The following is a 19,074-nucleotide window of genomic DNA, read 5'->3' as shown; positions in this document are numbered from 1 at the left end:
CAAACTTTATTTTAAAAAATCAATCTGATTTTTTGGGGGGCGGATGGGGGAGCAGAGTTCCCATTAACCCCTTGGGTTCCGCCGAGGGGCGGCTGCCCAAACTTTTTTCCCAGCGCGCCCATGCCCTTTCCGCGGGGCGGGCGCGCGGGGGGAGGGCGGCAGGGCGCCGGGGGCGGCGCGGGAAAGTTTGGGGGGCGGGCGCGGCGCGCCCCGGGCCGGCCGGCTTTGTGTGCGGCGCGGAGGCCGAGGCGAGGCCCGGAGCTCGCGGGCCGCGCGGCGAGGCCGGCCGGGGGCGGGCAGGGCGGCGGGGGCGGCGGCGGCGGCCCCGCGAGGGGCGGCGGGCCGGCGGGGCGGCCGGGGCGGGCCGGGGGCGAGGGCCGGCGCCCCGCGCGCCCCAGCGCCCCGCCCCCGGCCTGAGCGGGGCGGGCGGAGGAGGGAGCGGCGGCGGCGGCGGCGGCGGCGGCGGCGGCGGCGGCATTGTGCGCGCACCAGCAGCCCGGCCGGGAGGAGCAGGACGCGCCGGGCCGCCTCCGCCCGCACGGACCCATGAGCCAGCCGGGCGGCGCGGCGGCTCCGCAGGTACGACGGGGGCCGGGGGCAGGCACCGCGCGGGGGCCCCGGGGCCGGGGCCGGGGCGCCGCGCCGCTTCATTGCAAGATGTGCAACATGCAAAGTGCCTGGGCGCGTTTGCGGGCTTTTTGTGGGCGCAGACGGGAGGGGCGGGGGCTGGGGAGCCCCCCCGGGCGCAGCGGGGTGTGCGGAGGGTGGGGGTGACGAGGGGGTCTTTTCGGCCCCCCCCGCCAGCGCCCCCTCCAGCCCCGGGCTCGGACCGGAGCCCAGAAAACAAAGCGGCGAGAGAACAGAGCAGCCATTTCAGTTTGGACAATTCACATTTTGCAAAAATGCAACCCCTTCCAGCTCTCCCCCCTCCCCCTTAAATTTGCAATTTCCCCCTGACCCTTTCTGCGCTCGGGATCCCTGATGACCCCCCGGGAGGTCTTTCCCCTCTGGCCCCCCATCTTTGCAACAATCTTTTTTTTTAGGCCATATTTCCCTTTCTCAATTTTTTTTTTTTTCTAATTTTTCTTCAAACGGTAGTTTTTTCCCATTAAAACGACGCCACCTAGAGGATACTATTTTGTAAATAAAAAAATTAAAATTGAAAAGAAATATTTTTTATTTCTTATTTTTTCAAAAGTTTGCACTATAAGGCAGAGGAGGGGAAAGGGATTCTTTTTTTTTCTTTTTTGGGGTGAAAATGTTCACTTTGGATCTTCCCAGGAGCGTGGAGACAATTTTTATTTCTGAAGCCAAATCCAGATAATATGTAAATGAAAATTAAGCTGGAATTTGAATGAATTCAGTTTTTGCAGGGGAGAAAGCAAAAAGCTTCCTAAAACCAAAGTCAGTTTGGCTGCCCAACTCATTTTAGTTTGAGAAAAAAACTAATTGGAATGAGGAAAAGAGGGAAATTGTTGAGTTTAGGGAAAACTGGGAGAATTGGCTTTATGAAGCAATTAAAAATTGTACTTCATTGTAATTTGGAACTTGTTTAGCTCAGCAGGCAAAAAAGACTAATTTCACCATTTGGCAATATTTAAAGTTTTTCTAATTCCGAGAAGGAAGGATTTAAAAGAGAAAATAGACCCTAAAATATTGTCTTTGGACACACCCAAAAATTGTAGGTTTTTTTTTTTTAATTTTGCATTTACATTTTACTGCATTTAAATTCCAAGGTTCTAAAGAAATAGAAACTGGAAAAGTTACAGTGAAATCCTGTCTTTTTTTCCCCGCATTTGTTGGGTTTTGTGCTTTTCTTTTTGTTTTGATGGAATAATTAAGACTGTTTTCTGATTTTGTTTCCTGAAAGGTCTAGGCATTTCTTTTTTTGTTGTTGTTTTATCCAGAAAACGTCAGGAACCTTTTTTGAGCAGTATTCAGTGGAAAAAAATGTAAATTCATTTCATTATATGAATTGAGTAGCCCACAGATTTGTAGGAGAGACCGCCATTAAAATAAGATATGCATAATTAACATTATTATGAAAAAACTAACAGTGGATTCACAGAAGCTCATTTTTTATGACATGCAACTGAATCAGTTGATAAAGACAAGGGGTGAGGAATCCTTGGTAGAAAGAAAATTTCCCTTCTCTCTGCTTGCTCCCTCTTCCAATTTGAAAAATTTATTATTTTTAAAAAAATCCAGATTGGGTTCAGCCCTCTTGGATTGTGATGGGGGTTTGGTAGTTTATTAACATTTGGTATTTTTCACAAATTTGATTACTTTCAAAGGGGAAAAAAAATCCATTAGCCTTGGTCGTTCTTGGGGGGGGGCTGTTATTTAAAAAAAAAGCACAAATTTTACTGACTTAGGAAGAAAAGATAAAAGAAGGAATGACAGAGAGGAGATGAAAATAATGATTCTTAGCCATCTTCTCTAGTGGAACACTTACTTTGGTGGAAAAAATGGGGTAAAACACCAATTCAGCTGATTCTAGCATCAAAATTGATTTTTTTTTCTAAAGGAAAAAAAAATCAAAATACAAACAAAAGCCAAACTCAGAGGTACTGCGTTTGGAACATGAAAGCACATGTGCAAACAGTATTTGATTTAGGTTTTTTGACCTTAAAATAAATCAAATGAAGGTGAAACAAAAAAAAAAAAAAATTTTTTTTAGAAGACAAATATTGACTGAATTGAAATTTAACAGATGAAAATAAGGTACCCACGTGAAGTTGAAGGGTTATTTGTGATAAAGTATCTGATTGAACTTGCTGGGGATTTTGAACCAAAAAAAAAAGTTGTGATTTTTTTTGTCCAAAAGGAGGGGTGAATATTGGTAGCATTTGCAGGGTGGGATCTTGGTGGGACCTTGGGTGGGGAGCTGATGGTGGGTCACACAGGACTAAGATAGGAAACCCTGTGCCCCTTTTGCCAGCCACCAACTGGTCTTGGAAGGAATAGTGGCCCCAGTCCGTGGATTCCCAATCCGGTTTTCTGGAAATTCACATTTCTAAGGGGATAGAATTCTGTGAAATATGTCAGACAGTGGCAGAGACTTGACATTTCCCATCATCGCCATTGCATTTGGGAGATTTTATTTTTTTAGTAACGAAATCCTTCAGGACCGACTGGCCACATTCTGACATATTTGGAGTGAGTTTTTTTTTTTAGTAGCATAATTAAAATTTTTTTTTCTGTTGAATTATTTAGGCCGATGCCTAGGACAGTCAAAGAATTTATAATTTCCAAGGGCTGTGAAGGCCTCATGAGACAGTAGGCCTGAGTTTAGCAAGTGATGGAGGAGAGCTGTGCCCTGGGCTGGGGAGGGCTGGGTGGGCACCCCTGCAGGCATCTGAGAAAAAGTCAGGGTTGTAGATAACAGGTTATTTCTGGTGCAAGGAATAAAAATATTGCAGCTCGTCCCTTTGTGTGGCTGGGATCTCCTAACACACAACTCGGATTCCTTCATTCCATTCGGCTGAAATTTTGTTGTGTGGTCTATGGTTTAAGGGGAACCCCTGGCTAGAAATTGAAAATCATTTCTGTTTGGTAGATCTGTTTTTTAATTAAAAAAAAAAAAATTGGTTATTCTGACCATGTTTGTTGTAAAGGAAATAGAGGTGCATGATGGTACTGCGGGGGCGGGGTTAGTTTTCTTTTGTTTCTATTGGCGTCTCTCAGGATTAAGATCTGACCTGGCCTTGCCTCTCTCACCTCCTATTTTAGATGGAAGTGTGACCAGAAATGGATATAGGAGCTAATTTTTTTTAGCCCATGTCTGTTCACCACATTCTCTTATAATATTGGGCAAAAAATCTGGCAAATTGGAGTTGAGGGGTGGTAATGTGATGATAGCCTGAGTTATTTTGGTGAAAGATCATTTATACTCAGTTTCACAGTGGAGACTCTTATTACTTAATGTTTTGCTTTTCTGCCTAAGGAGTTTTGTTTTGTTTTGTTTTTTTTCTAATAAGGTTTGAAATTTCAAGGGCCTGCTTTATAGCTTGACTTTGGACCAAGCTAGGAAAAAGGGTTTGCTTATACTTTCTGCCCTGCACAGAGGTGAATTTGAACAAGGGCTCTTGCTTTTCTAGAAGGAAAGCAACAAAGATGGCTGGTCAGTGTAAGGCTGACCTCTCCCTGATCCTAGAAAATAAACAGCCAGTGGTTTGTTTCATTTGAGAGTCAGAGTTTAAAAACTCCTCCATTGTCAGATACAGTTTTTCCCCCCACCTTTGACTCAGCTCTTGGAGCGCTGCTTCCTCTGACCTCAGAATGCTCATGTCTTCTCCTTGGTGGGGTGATAAGAACTTCCTTGCGTGTTTCACTGGATGTATAAGCTGAGTTTTCACGGTCATGGCGAAATTTTGAATTTTTTCCATGTTCTTGCAATGTTTCGTGTCAGTTGTGTCTCCTCCCTGGTGATGTAAGGTGAAGTGGCTTTGTGGGGCCGCAGGAGCCCCAGCTCTCCTGAGGTCTTGTGTGACCTTGGACAAATCACTTTTTCCTTCTGAGCCGCAGTTTTTGCGTTGATGAAATGAGAGCTCTGGATCAGAACAAAGATAATAACAAATAGGTTTCATCTCTGATTCGAACTCTTGAGTGATTGGCTGTAGCTGCCTGGATCACTGTGTTGAGAAGGATTCTGAGGTCACATCTGGACTTGCATATTCTGGAGAGAGGGGTGCAGTGGTCAGATAGCAGTGTCAATCACAGAGTGGGGGGTGTACCTCTTATTCACCATACCCAGGCCAGGCTGTGAATCCCGACCCATTTGTGGGTTATAAAATCAATAATGGATCACAATCAACATAAAAAAAATAGATTAGAGAGGAGCAAGATAGCAGAGGGATAGCACAGTATTGAAGGTAAGCGTCGTCTCATGAAACTTTGGTTTTATTTATATTTACCGATGTAGGTGCATGATGAGAATTGTAATTCCTACTGTGAGTCGTGGTTAAGAAGAGTTTGAAGGTTACTGACTGCACGATCCAACATGATTTGCTGCACGTACACTGCACTTGACTGCATATATCTTATTTTCTCATTTATTATCCCAGTTGATTGTTATGTGAACCCTGTGGGGTAGGTGTCCTGGGCCACATGTTTTGTCCCCTGGTTGAGCCTGCCTTAAGGGCCACCTGTGAAGAAGTCTCAGCTGCCTGGTGGTCAGGCATGCACCCCAGCTTGTCGGCTTGGGATGAGATTGACTGGAAGGGCAGGTGCTGGAGTGAAGGCAGCGTCTTTGCCAGGTTCTTGCTGGAAGGGAGATTTATTTTATTGACGTCACGTTGGTTTATAACATTGTGGAAATTTCAGGCGTACATCATTATATTTTGTCTTCTGTATAGACTGCGTCGTGTTTGCCACCAAAAGTCCAGTTCCCATCCGTCACCATATATGTGTAGAAGGGAGATTTTAAGTAGTGTGGAAGCCTGTCTTGGTGGGAGGGAGAGCAGGCACACTTTTATTCCTCACTTTTACTTCAAATTGCCGGAGGAATTTTTCTGGAGTTAGAGAGTTCATGCTTGTGCTATATTTAAATTTTCATCAGACTTTGTGAGCGTCTGTATTGCTGTGTGTCTGCAATTCCTAAAAACTCCAGAATTGCTGTCTGAGTCTCCTCATCTTTTGACTGTGTCAGACCAGCGCTGTCCAATAGGAATATAATTCGAGCCACACGCGTCATTTTAAATTTTCTAGTAACGCTTTAGCAAAAGTAAAAAGAAACAGGTGAAATTAATTTTAATAATATAGTTATTTAACCCGATATATCCACACTACTCTCATTTCAATATGTCAATATAAAAATTATTAATGTGATATTTTATCTTCTTTCTGTGGGGAGTATTAAGTCTTTTCTGACTAGCCACATTTCATGAGCTCAGTAGCCACACGTGACTCGTGGCTTCTGTATTGGGCAGCACAGGGCCACACTAGTGTTCCTTCTAGTTGTTACCAGGTGGCCTCAGAAGGTTAGTGACGTGAGTTTCAAAGCTTTTGGTTTTGTTGGTGGGACTTCCTTCCTGAGCCCCATATGCCCTGAGGGATTTCAGCCTCTAGTGACGATGAGTTACATCCATTTAGCCTCTTCTGGCTCAAGAGGTCCACACCTTCCTTTTATTTGTCCCGAAGCAGTCTTCTGCCAGGGTTAAGCCAGACTGCTTTCGTTAAAAATGACTGATGATGGCTAGAAACCCCAGGATGATGTGTGTCAGCCTGTGTGCCCTTGAAGTTGAGACGTGCAAGTGCAGGAGGCTCTTGTAGGAGGTGGGTCTCATAAAGGATTGCCTGAAAGAAGGATGAAGATGTCAGAAGACAGCGGGCGCTGGGTAGGACCAGGGTCGGGGTCCGAGGGGAAGGAGGAGATCAGGAGGCAAAGATGATCCGCCGGTGAAATCCATTTCTGAACTGACCATGGAACCGCCGGGAAATTCCCCCACGAAAGGCCTTAAGTCAGACACACAGAAGTTTTCTGACATCCGCCCAGTTGGTGAAATGGAAAGCTGGATTTGAGGTCAGCCAGACCAGAGTTTGAGATCCACCCTCGCTGCATGGTTAGCTGTGTGTTGCTTTGGAAAGTCACCTCTGGTTTTGGAGCCTCAGCTTCTGCATCTGGAAGAAGGGGGGTAATCATCTTGACCTGACCTGTTGTTTTACGATTAAATGAGGCCGCACGTGGGTAAACACCCAGCCGGTCCTTAGAAGGGGGTCCACACACGTGACTTATCTCTTGATGCAGTGGCCAGTGGGTCTCCATCTGGGGAGACTGAGTCCCACTGACGACAATTTTGGTAGTTCTGGAAATTTGGTGGCTTATGTTTAAAGGGCAGAGTTAGGTAACAACCGAAAATGGACACTTTTTTGGTTGTTGCTTTAAAACAGACTGGGATGAGACACCTCCTGGACCTTACCTGTCTTTAAGTGTTCTCAGTGCTTCCATTCCAGGGATGCTCTAGCTCCTCTCAGTATTTCTGGATTTGTTTTGAAGCCTGTGGCACAGTCTTTAAAAGGGGATAAATCCTAGTCGTGGTGAATTGTGTTCCTTTGAGCTTCTGATGCTGGGCCTTCTGTCTCTAGGGCCCCTTCCCTCATTCATTTCCGCTCCATGAGAAACCAGACCCCCCTCGAGACCACCTGCATGTCTTCTTGGAGCCCCCCTGAACCTCCCCAGGTAGACTTCATCTGTCCCCATCCCGCAGTGCTTTCCAAATACTCTGGGCCCACAGATGAGAGCTGGTGGTTTGCATTTCTGTTTCTCCAGCCAGCTTGTGAGTTCCTTGAGGGCAGGGATCATTGGTTATTCATTTTGGGGTCTGGCACAGAATAGCAGCTTAATAAATATTTGATGACTTAATTTGATTTTTGGAAATAGATCAGTCGGATTTGAGCCTAGTAAAGAGTAGGTGACCAATTTGGGTTTAGCCATTTGGTCAAAACCAGTGTTTTATTAGGGAGCCATAAGCACATTTTCTTAGAGCCAACTGTGAAGCCCATGGCCCCCTTGGAATAATAAATCAGAGGGGGCTCCTTGGATGGGGATAATGCTTCTTTGACTTTACATGTCTTGGGGAATTTTAAAAAGTTCCCTGTCTCCCTTCACTCCTGTTGAATAAACTGTTTCTTTAGAGTGGATGGGGGCATTTGGGGTCATCATCCAGATGACTGATTTGCAGGTATGGCGAATGGGACTCTGCGTTTCTAAGGAGGTGGAAATGGGGGAAGTCTTGAGGTGACGGGCCCGACAGTACCCCGTGTTTGCGCGAGGAGCTGGTCTTCTTGGCCACGAGCCCAGGACCTGGACACTGGGGGGCTGTTTGCCGAACACCGGGACACATAGGTCTCTTAAACATGAAGTAGCTAAATGTGTGATTTGATATTCAACCGAACCCCATCTTTGGTCGGATTCTGGTTTGTAGATGCCAAAGATTCAAGGAAGATTTATGGGAGAAAACTGAGAACATTCTGTTTATTTGCTTAATTTTTTTCCTTAAGCTTAATGAAACGCTGCCATTTTTAACACCTGATGGCCCGGCTCAGCAACGGAGCACAGGATCCTCATTTGAGGTAGACCATATTTCCTCAGTGGTCATGTTCCCACGTTTTCATGTTTCTGAAATTGAGATGTGTCTTATAATAGATGTGTCCTGTTAGCGTACTGTTTCTCCCTCTTATTTTTTTTTCTTAAAAAGCTGTTATGGGGGCTGGCCCAGTGGCGTGGTGGTTAAGTTTGCGCGCTTTGCTTAGGTGGCCCAGAGTTCATAGGTTTGAACCCTGGGCATGGACCGACGCACTGCTCATCAAGCCATGCTGTGGCAGCGTCCCACATACAAAACAGAGGAAGATGGGCACAGATGTTAGCTGAGAGCCAATCTTCCTCAGCAAAAAGAGGAAGATTGGCAACAGATGTTAGCTCAAGGCCAAGCTTTCTCATCAAAAAAACAAAAACAAAAACAAATGCTGTTATAAAATTGACAGTGTAACTAATAGTGTGAGGTGTCTTGGAATTGAGGAAATAGAGTGTCATGTTCCTGGTGGGGTGGACCATGATGTTAGGGACTTCCAATTCTGCTCTTTTTACCTCACTTATCTCTCGGGTTGGCTTCTTCACCTGTACAGTGAGGGTGGGATTTCACCTTGGGAAGAAGCTTCTGGAACTCTGAATTGACACCCTTTTCCTTCTGTGCCTTCAGGTGGGTTTCATAACTTTGCTGTGGCCCCTTCTCTAAAAGGTGTAAGTGACCAGTGGCAGTGAAATGAAGCCTTGTAGACGGGTGGTCCCTTCTGTACAACCACATGAATGAGCTGTCCTACTAGTGGCAGAACACCGGTTTGACCTTTCCAGGGGTAAAATAAACAGATCGAAGTTGGAAGGACAAGGCTTGGCTCCCCCCTCTGCTCCACTCCTTAATCATTTTGTGATCTTTGCCAAAGTACTTGATTTCCTTGTACTTTGTTTTCCTTATCTGTAAAGTGGGGATGATAATGATGATCCGTGTGACACAGGGTTCTTATAAAAAGTTAGGAGGAGTATGAGAAAAAAGCTTTGTAAAGGGCAAGGTGCTTTTCACTTGCAGCATGTAATTTGTACATCATCTAGTCCGGGGATGGTAAATGAGTAATATACATGCCGCCACTCCTCACTTCCAAGCCTGTGGCAGACATCGCTAATGGATCATGGCAGCCTTTTCCACTGAGTCTGGCCACTGGCCTCAGAGTCCTTCTTAGTATGATGCTACCAGTCAGTTGGGTTTAGCATGGGACATGAAGCCGATTTGTCATTCCTGATCTAGTCACACACACACACACACACACACACGCATGCACACGCACACACACACACGGGAAGGGAGGTGGAGTGACTTGCCCAAAATCTTAGTAAATTGGCAGAGGTGGAACTTCAAGCCTCAGATTTCTTAACTCCTCAAACAGTGCTTTTTCTACTATTTGCACATACCCCATGTCAGAAGGAATTAAAGTTAATTTGGTCTTGCGAGATAGCGAGAGGATCCTGACTCCTCCCTTCCCTGTTATAATTAGATACCCTTGGGGTTGTCATCAAAGCAGGGCTGAAGGACCTGCTTGTCTGCCTGATCCCCGAGTGATCAGGTTTCAAAGGGGAGATGCTGGTGGCTGGGCCACTGGGTTGGGCGGAGTTCCCCCGCGCTGTTATTCCTATAGTATAGATGATATGGCAGAGGGCAAGGCAGGCCTGGGTGTTCCTAGATGATGACCAGGGTTTTCGACAAGTTTTCTGTTTACATTCTTCAGACCCTTGGAATCTTAATTTCTACATCTTGTGTCATAATCTTTTACAAGAATGAAATGCGGTAACATATTTGAAAATGCTTTTTAAACTCTGAAGCCCTCCATATGCGTTATTTTTTTCATATGTGTTAATTTTTATAACTAGCACTAATCGCTTATTATTAGTGCCCTGTTGGGTACATTGTGTAAGCCCAGATGGGTGCCCACAAGGTGAATTGGTCCCTTATCTTGTTTTATTTTATTTGCCAGCCTAAGTTTGCAGAAAGTTTGGAATTTTTAGGCCTTTGCCAAAGTCTGTGCTCTCCTGGTTGAGTCAGTTCCTGCCCTCCTCCCATTTCAGTCGTGTATGTGACTTGCCTGGGTCACTGGGGTCTGGGTCCCCTGACACAGCCTCCGATGGTTTATCTGTTAAGTGGGAGAACAGTCCACTTGTATACCCCTAACAGGCTTCCTACAGGCGTCACAGGAGTTAATGGACTGACAAGTGCTTCGTGAACAGCGAAAAACTGGAGAAACACGTTGGTGACAACTCCTTGCTTTCTTAAAAAGGAAAGGAAGGAGGCCGAGGTGAGGATTGTATTGAGTCGACAGAAAAATGAGACAAATATTTTGGCTGACAAAGCAGAACGAGGCTTCATATATAAGCTAAAGGGAATGGAGTCAGGTGACGCTCGGCTCCCCGATCTGCTATAGAAAACAGGAAAACCCGCTTTCTTGTGAAGAGAGCGCTGTGTCAGGGATGGAATCTTTGATCCCCAGGGGCCAGCCCTGGTTCTGGGGGGGAGTGGGGGACACCCCAGGGAGTAAGAAAACCTGGTATCTCCCCCGTGGGTGGAAATGACTCTTGCAAAGTGGAGCCTGAGTGTCCTTGGGCAAGCCCCCGGCTTGCGGTGTGCTGGTCACATTCAAAGTCAGAAGCTGTTTTGGCTGGCTTACTGGATGTGTTATTGTCCAAGACAGCACGCCCGAGGGGCCAGCCATTCTACCTCTCAGCTTTGAGCCTCCGCCAGACAAATTCCCACCAGCCCCAACATTTTTATAGAGAAGGGAGGATGGGAATTTTTATCGGGTGAAATTTTGCAGAGAATTTGCGTTTGGTTTTATTTTGGGCTCAGGGTTTTGCAAGCCAAGCGGACACAGCCGGGGCGCTTGGCATACCTGGAGAGGCTAGATGAAGACATTTGTGGATGCTGGAGTTTTTTTTTTTTTTTTTAATTTCATCAACTGGGACAAATAACTATAAAAATTTAAGTGTGTTTATGTGGATGTTTTCTTATACTGTTTGCTGGAAGAGCGGAAAGTGAAAGTGATCTGAAATAAAACTGAAACTGGCCTGAGATGAGGCTTCAGAGAAGGGAAACTTCCCTGGAATGCTACCAGCTCCAGGTGGAATTTGTTGCGAACCTGGTCGTCTTTTTGGATCCTGGGAGTCTGGAGCTAGAAAGGTTTATAGAGATTGTCTAAGCCTGTTCCGTAATCGCTAGCCGCCCGTGGCTGTCCAGCAGTTGAAATGTGGCTAGCCTCAGTTGAGATGCGCTGGAAGTGTAAAATCCGCACCGGCTTTTAAATGCTTAGTAGGAAAAAAGACTGTAAAAGATCTCGGTAATTATTTTTGTAATATTGATTACAGGTTGAAATGATGGCATTTTATATGTTGTGTTAAATAAGATATTAAAATTAATTTCACCTGTTTTTAATTTTTCTTTTTTACAATGCAGCTACTAGAAAATTTGAAATTACCTATGTGGCTTCTATTACATTTCTATTGGATGGTGCTGATGAAGCCAACCTGCTCCTCCCAGAGAGGGCGAGTGGCCTGCTCAGGGTCACACAGCAGCTTCGTCAGGTAACTGGACAGAGTGAAAGGCTCAGAGCTTGGGACTGAGAAGGAAGAATGATGAGGCGGTGTAGGTATCAGCATAACTAGGTGGTTAAAATGGAAGGGTAGTGGGAATTCATGAGAGAGAGAGATATTAGTAATTCAGGGGGAAAAAAATTAAACTGTTTCCCACTTTGCTTATCCATTCCCCTAAACATTAATTAAACACTTTGGAAGAAAGTAAACCTAACAAGACGAGCAAAAACAAATCCCAAAGATTACCCTCGACAATCTCTCTGCTTGCCCCCAAATTCCAGTCTGTTTAGTTTTTGGGTTTTAACCGGGGTCTTTTTGAATCAGTACAGTTTGGGGTTGGTTTGGGCATAGAAACCCAGGTCACATTAGGGGCTATGGATTTGGGGTCCTGGGGGGCGGGAAGCCATTCTCTTGCTAAGTCATGTCTGCTCTCTATAATGATTAGGGAAGCAAGGCTTCTAGAAGACCCGGAGGGCATGCTGCTGTAGTGGACAGAGCTGGCAGGGTGGGGAGTCATCTAGCTCCCCTGATCTCCAGTGGGACAGAGACCTGGAGGAGGTGACTAGCCCCAGGGGAGCAGCAAAGCTAGACTTGAACCCAGGTCTCCAACTTTCTAGCCCAGTTCACCTGCTCATAGCGTTTTGAAAGGAGTTTGAGCCATGTCTTGGAAATTCAGCCTTATAAATTTTTGTTTCTCAATCAGGAACTCTTTTGGTCAAAAGGTTGAAGTTGAGCGTTGTTATTTATCTCACTTGATTTTTGCAAAATACAGTTTTTCTGCCTTGAAGTATAGTCATTGCATATTTGCCGATTGCTTCTTATATGCCAGGCACTGGCTAATTATTTAACATCTGTTATCTCAGTTAATACAATTGCCCTGGAGAGTAGGGATTTTTTTCTTTTTTAATATGTGGGAATTCAGATTCAGAGGTGAAAGGAATTGCCCAAGGGTACACAGCTGGGTAAGGGACAGTGGATTCAAATTCAAATGGTCGCCAAAGTCCAGGCTCACAACAGCCCTTTGAGGTGTGGAGTCTTCCCATTCCTGTTTTACAGTTGAGGAAGGTGAGGTCTCTTGCCTAAGATGTGGGTTGGTGATTCGTTGGGACTTGAACCCGGGTCCTTTAGGTGCTCTGCCCATGACCTCATCTTCGCTGTGGAGGTTGTACTGAAGCCTAGGGTCTCGGGATGTTGCCCTCCCCTGTCTGTGGGGCCCGGGTCCGGGACTCCCGGGCTGCCATTCCCTGCCTTCCCGCTCGCCTCGGCAGACCAGCGGGGTGTGTGTTGCACGCGCCCAGAGCCTTTAATACCGCGTTTGAAAACAGTTGCAGAAGGTTTGCTGTAATTAATTACATTTGACATACTTGGAATTGGGGCCTCCTGGATTCAGAATGCAAATTTATGCCCAGACAGATGTAAGGTATGCTTGGAGCCAAGAGCCCTGGCACGTCCCATCCAGGGCCTGTGGCATCGCTCGCCGCCCTGGTGGGATGTCACAGGCAGTGAGTGCTGGAGGCAGGAATCACACTCGGGGAGACCTGGAGCCCACAGGCCGTTAGAGGAGAAATAACCCTGGGCTTCAGGGCAGGAACCGTGGCCTCTAGTCTGAGCCCTGCTCCTAACTCAACCATGCTCTGGGCTAATTTCTTTTCTCTCTTTGGACCTCAGTTTCCCCTACTATACAATAAGGACTTGGACTGGAGAAGCATGTGTGCTCTTAGTTTATTCAGGGACAGGAGGGCAATTAATCAGAGACTCAGAGCTTAGAGGGCCAGCTTTTGGAAGTATGAACAGTTGAGATGAGAAAGGCTTAAAATAGGAAGGTAAGCAGGAGGCTATTGGAACAGACAAGAGAGGTGCACGAGGCCTGATATTTAGCACAAGATGTTGCCGATTTCCAGGGTTCCACAGAGAGAAGTCATCCATTCAGCCTCAGTCCATCCTCCCACCCTCGTATACTCATCTCACCATCTGTATTAGATGTCTATTGGTGTGTAACAAATCACCCCAAAACTTAGTGGCTGAAAACAACAATAATTACTGTATCTCATGGTTTCTGTGGGTCAGGAATTTGGGAGTAGCTCGGTTGGTTGGTCTGGTTTAGGGTCTCTCTGAGGTTGTGATCATATGGTGGCTGGGGCTTGGGTCATCTTAAAGGCTTCTCCGCTTGTATTTGGTGCCAGGGCTTGGAAGACTCGAACAGCTGGAGCCAATCAGGCATCAGTCCATCCGTCATCCATTTATCTACCTATCTATCTATCACCCATCTGTCAATCTCTGTGTGGTCTCTGCAGCATGGAGGCTTCATACATGGCCTGACTTCTATATGGCGCCTTGAAGTTCCAAAGGCCCATGTCCTAAGAGAGAGGGGCAAGCAGACGCAGTGTCCCCTTGTATGACTTAGCCTCAGAAATCATGCAGCATAACTTCCACCTCTATCTATTGGTTGAGGTGTTTACAAAGGTGTGCTCCAGTTCAAAGGGAGAGGCATAAACGCCACCTCTCTGTGGAGTTGTGTCAACATCACATTGAACATGTAGGATGGGATATATATTGATGTGGTCATCTTTGGAAAATACAGGCTGCCATACCAGCTGTCTGCTCGTCAATCCATCCGTCTTAGCTATTCACTTATCCATCTTTCTCTACGCACCCACCCGTCCACCCATTTCGTCTGTCCATCCTTCAGAGTCTGTCCTTCCTTATGTTCACCATTCTGGTCACCATCCATCCCATCCATCTATTGCGTTCAGTCACCCGACACATTTTGAGCACCTAATATGTGCCAGGTACAGTGAAGTGCTTTCAATAATGAGCTCAAAAGGGAGAAGGAGACTAATATTTATTGAGAACTTAGTCAGTATTAGTCTCTTTATCCTCAAGATATCTCCGTGACATAGAGTTATTATCATGTCTCTTTTACAGGTGAGGGAACCAGGGCGCAAAGAAGTTAAATAACTTGCCCGAGGTCATTCAGCTAATTAGTGTCAGAGCCGGAACTTGAACTCAGGACTTCTGACCGCACTGTCCCAGGCTGTCTCCATGCTGGTTTCTAAGTGTGAAATGGCCGTCCAAGAGTTGGTTCTCCACTTCTATTTTTTTTTTCCAAGTGAAAATAGTTTTTTTTTTTCCTGATTATAAAAACAATACATTCATTACAAAAACATTCAAGCGGTACAGAAAAATATGATTACTCTTTAAAAAAAAAGTCACGCAAAATCCTATCACCCGGAGATAACTGTTTCTCACATTTTTTTTTTTTTTTGAGGAGGATTAGTCCTGAGCTAACATCCAATGCCAGTCCTCCTCTTTTTGCTGAGGAACATTGGCCCTTGGCTAACATCTGTGCCCATCTTGCTCTATTTTATATGGGACGCCACCACAGCGTGGCTTGACAAGCAGTGTGTTGGTCTGTGCCTGGGATCCGAACCAGTGAAGCCTGGGCCTCCAAAGCAGAGCGCGTGAACTTAGCCGCTACACCACCGGGCTGGCCCCCTGTTACTCACATTTTGATGAACATTATTCAGGTCATCTCTCTGTGTATTTAAATATATATGATTACAGTTTTATACAAATGGGATTATATTCTACATGCTATTCAGTAGCCTGCTTTCTTTTTTTTTTGAGGGTATGGCTATCTTTCTTCATCGGTAAATATAGTTCTTCATTATTATTTTACTGACTGTATTGTATTCCCACTGTATATATGTCCCCAAACTCAGTGCCCTATTCGATTTTGGTTATTTGTAATCTTTTTACATGTGATATTTCTCGCTTGTGTGGTATCTCCTTAGCATCACTCTCTAAAAGGCCAAATCTTGAATCACAGCCTATTCACATTCTACAGGTGGTATCAGTATACATTTCTACTAGGAGGTGGTGAGTACTCATCTTACACATCATGGCCATTACCTTGTGTTGCCAATATTTTTAATCTTTGATGGCAGACTAATGCGGTTGAACATCTGTTGGTATATTTTTATTAGCCACTCGCGTATCTTCTTTTGTGAATTGCCTGTTTAGGCATTTTGCCCATTTTTCTCTTGGGGTGTTTATCTTTTCCTTTATTTTTTTTTTTTAAGCTCTTTGGATTTTAGAGATATTGACTCTGCTGTTTAGATTCCAAGTATTTCTTTTTCTAGACTTTAAAAAAATGCTGTTTAGTAGTGGTTGAATAAAATGTTTACTTTTTCAATGTTTACATTTTTGTATTTTGGATTCTGACTACATTTTTTTGGTGTCATACTTAAAGACTCCTCCACATTAAGAAGTTATAGTGAAAAGCGAGAGATTCCTACCGAATGGGAGAAAATATTTGCAAATCATATATCTGTTAGGGGTTAATTTTCAGGATGTATAAAAAACTTGTACCATTCCACAACAGAAAAATAACTCGATTTTTAAAACAATTGGCAAAGGACTTGAATAGAATTTTCTCCAAACAAGATATACAAATGGCCAACAAGCATATAAAAATATGCTCAACATCACTAATCACTCGAGATGCAATTCAAAACCACGATGAGATATCACCTTACACCCATTAGGATGACCACCATCAAAAAAACAGAAAGTAAGTGTTGGTGAAGATGTGGAGAAATTGGAACCTTTGTATACTGTTGGTGAGACTGCTATGGAAAACAGTATGGAAGTTCCTCAAAAAAATTACAAATAGAATTACCATATGATCTGGCAATCCTACTTCTGGGTATATATCCAAAAGAATTCAAAGCAGACTCTCAAAGAGATATTTGTACACCCATATTCATTGCAGCATTCTTTACAGTAGCCAAGAGGTGCAAGTAACTCTTAATGTCCATTGATGGGGGAATGGATAAATAGAATATGGTATATACATAAAATAGAATATTACTCAGCCTTTAAAAAAGAAGGAAATCCTGTCACATGCTACAACATGGATAAACCTTGAGGACATTATGCTAAGTGAAATAAGCCTGTCACAAGAAGACTAATACTGTATGATTCCACTTATATGAGGTACCTAGAGTGGTCAAAATCATCGAGACAGAAAGTAAAATGGTAGTTGCCAGGGGAAGAGGGAAATGAGGAGATTTTGTTCAATGGTTATAGTTTGAGTTTTCCAAGATGGAAAAGTTCTGGAGATCTATTTTACAACAGTGTGAATACACTTAGCACTGCTGAACTGAACACTTGAGAATGGTTAAGATGGTAAAGAAAAAAGTTAAACATTTGTTTAACCTAACAAATCAACAGTTTGTCTTCTAGGAGCATACACACAAGAAATACTTGTGCCTGTATAGCCGTGAGAGATGTGCATAAGTACTCACAAAGAATCGTTTTTAATATTAAATATCTGGAACCAAAAAAAAAAGAATTTATAAAAATATTCATCCTTATTTCTTGTATTATTTTATATAGGTTTTGTTTTCTTACATTAAAATCGTTCAGGGCCGGCCCCGTGGCTTAGTGGTTAAGTGCGTACGCTCCGCTGCTGGCGGCCTGGGTTCGGATCCCGGGTGCGCACCGACGCACCGCTTCTCTGGCCATGCTGAGGCCGCGTCCCACATACAGCAATTAGAAGGATGTGCAGCTATGACAGACAACTATCTACTGGGGCTTTGGGGGAAAAATAAATAAATAAAATCTTAAAAAAAAAAATAAATCGTTTATCTATCTGAAATGCATTTGCTTTAGAGGAGGGATGTAGAGATCTGGCTCTATTTTTTGCAAATGGCGACCTACCTGCTGTAACACCAATAATTGAATGATCCATCTTTTCCTCCCTGATTTGAAATGCTGTCTTTATCTTATATTAAATTTCCATATACTTAGGTCTGTTTCTGGACTCTCTGTAACGTTCTCTGGGTGTACAGGTATAACACTGTTTTAATTTGATCACATTAAAATAAACTTTAACACTAGAATCATGTCTTAAGAACAGACTTATAAAATAGCATATAAATTGGCATGTGCAATGCTCACCAAGTTGGGGCGGCTTTCTGGTGGGCTCCTTTCCCTGGACAGACTCCTTGTTACCCAGACTGGCCCCAGTGCCATTACAGATAAGGCAACTGAGGTTCAGTGAGGTTAGGTAACTTGCTGTAGGTAGGTAATTGGTGCTCTTGTTCATCTGGGAAGTGGCAGAGTGGAGACTGGAGCCTGGGTCTGACCAACCTCAAAGTCTATGGAGTTCCTTTAACAACGCGCTATGTCTCATGGATGCACGGATATCTTTCCTTAGGGAACATACATACCTCTGCCCCCATCGTGCCTGGCACAAAGTAGTGCTGGTATGTGCTTTTTGAATTGAATGGGAAGCAATAGTCACGGCTTATCCAAAAAGGATATTATTAAACGGATTATTCCCTGGCTGCAGTTAGATGCTAACATTTGTTTTAATAAGTTAATTTTTAAATGAATAAAGTAACCTAATGATATTACAGAGAAATCAGAAAATAAGGAAATAAAAAGATTGTGCTAAATAAATTCCAGCTCCTTATAGTCACTATTAAAATTTTGGTGCATTTCCTTCTAGTTGTTTTTTTTTTGTTTGTTTTGTTTATTTATTTTTTTGTGAGGACATCAGCCCTGTGCTAACATCTGCCAATCCTCCTCTTTTTTTGGTGAGGAAGACTGGCCCTGGGCTAACATCCGTGCCCATCTTCCTCCACTTTATATGGGATGCCGCCACAGCATGGCTTGACCAAGCAGTGCGTCGGTGCGCGCCCGGGATCCGAACCGGCGAACTCGGGGCAGCCGCAGCGGAGCGTGCGCGCTTAACTGCTTGCGCCACCAGGTCGGCCCCTCCTTCTAGTTGTTTTATCAGCATATTTTTATTGTCTGAATCATAACGTATTAGAGTTTTTCCTCCTGCCTTTTTCTTCCCCCGTCTTTTCTTTGTCTTCCTGTGGTCATTTTTTAAGACTACATAATATTCAGAGAAAAGAATGAACACAGTTTATTTAACGCTTACTCTGCTGTTGAATGTTTAGGTTGTTTCTAACTTTTCTCTTTTATAAAATTACGCTCTAATGAACATCTTCATGCATAAAATATTCAGATATTTTAAAGCCAGCTCCTTTGGATATATTCCCGGAGAGAGATTATTAGGTTAAGGGTAGATATTAGTTTAATGCCTAATTATATATCCATATATCCTGCCCCCTTTTGGGTATTTTTTGGTACTAGACTTTGGGAACCTCTGTTGATTTGGAAAAGAAATAAATTCATGATGATCTCTGTTAATTTTGTGTCTGTCCTTGCATTGTTTATACAAGTATTTATTTTTCAGTAAATTATTTTTAATCTCATTTTATTAGCCAGAATTTTCTAATAACTCGTTTTTCTGCATTTATGCTGATAATCCATTTTTGATTGACAATCCTTTGTCTTTCAAGATCCTAAACACCTTCTGAATTTATCCATCCACCACCAACCATTAAATATTTGTTGCAGTTATGGGT

General features: G+C 44.0%; 1 protein-coding gene across 15 annotated transcripts in view; it reads left to right on the top strand.

The window, feature by feature from the left end:
• Positions 1–438: 438 nt before the first annotated feature.
• The window catches only part of ZNF618 (zinc finger protein 618), a 182,305-nt gene continuing 163,669 nt past the window's right edge, over positions 439–19,074 (top strand). For 14 of the 15 annotated variants that reach the window (XM_087419243.1, XM_087419242.1, XM_087419237.1 and 11 more), the window contains exon 1: positions 440–579. In XM_087419243.1, the coding sequence (XP_087275369.1) occupies positions 547–579 (33 nt within the window). In that variant the 5' untranslated portion in view covers positions 440–546. Of the gene's footprint in view, positions 580–19,074 lie in introns of all 15 variants that reach the window. The other variant, XM_087419245.1, reaches the window with a different exon arrangement.

This window comes from Ceratotherium simum, chromosome 29 (assembly GCF_057802395.1).
Source record: "Ceratotherium simum simum isolate JZ-2026a chromosome 29, ASM5780239v1, whole genome shotgun sequence".
NCBI lineage: Eukaryota > Metazoa > Chordata > Mammalia > Perissodactyla > Rhinocerotidae > Ceratotherium > Ceratotherium simum.
This window is presented reverse-complemented; position numbering and strand designations above follow the sequence as displayed.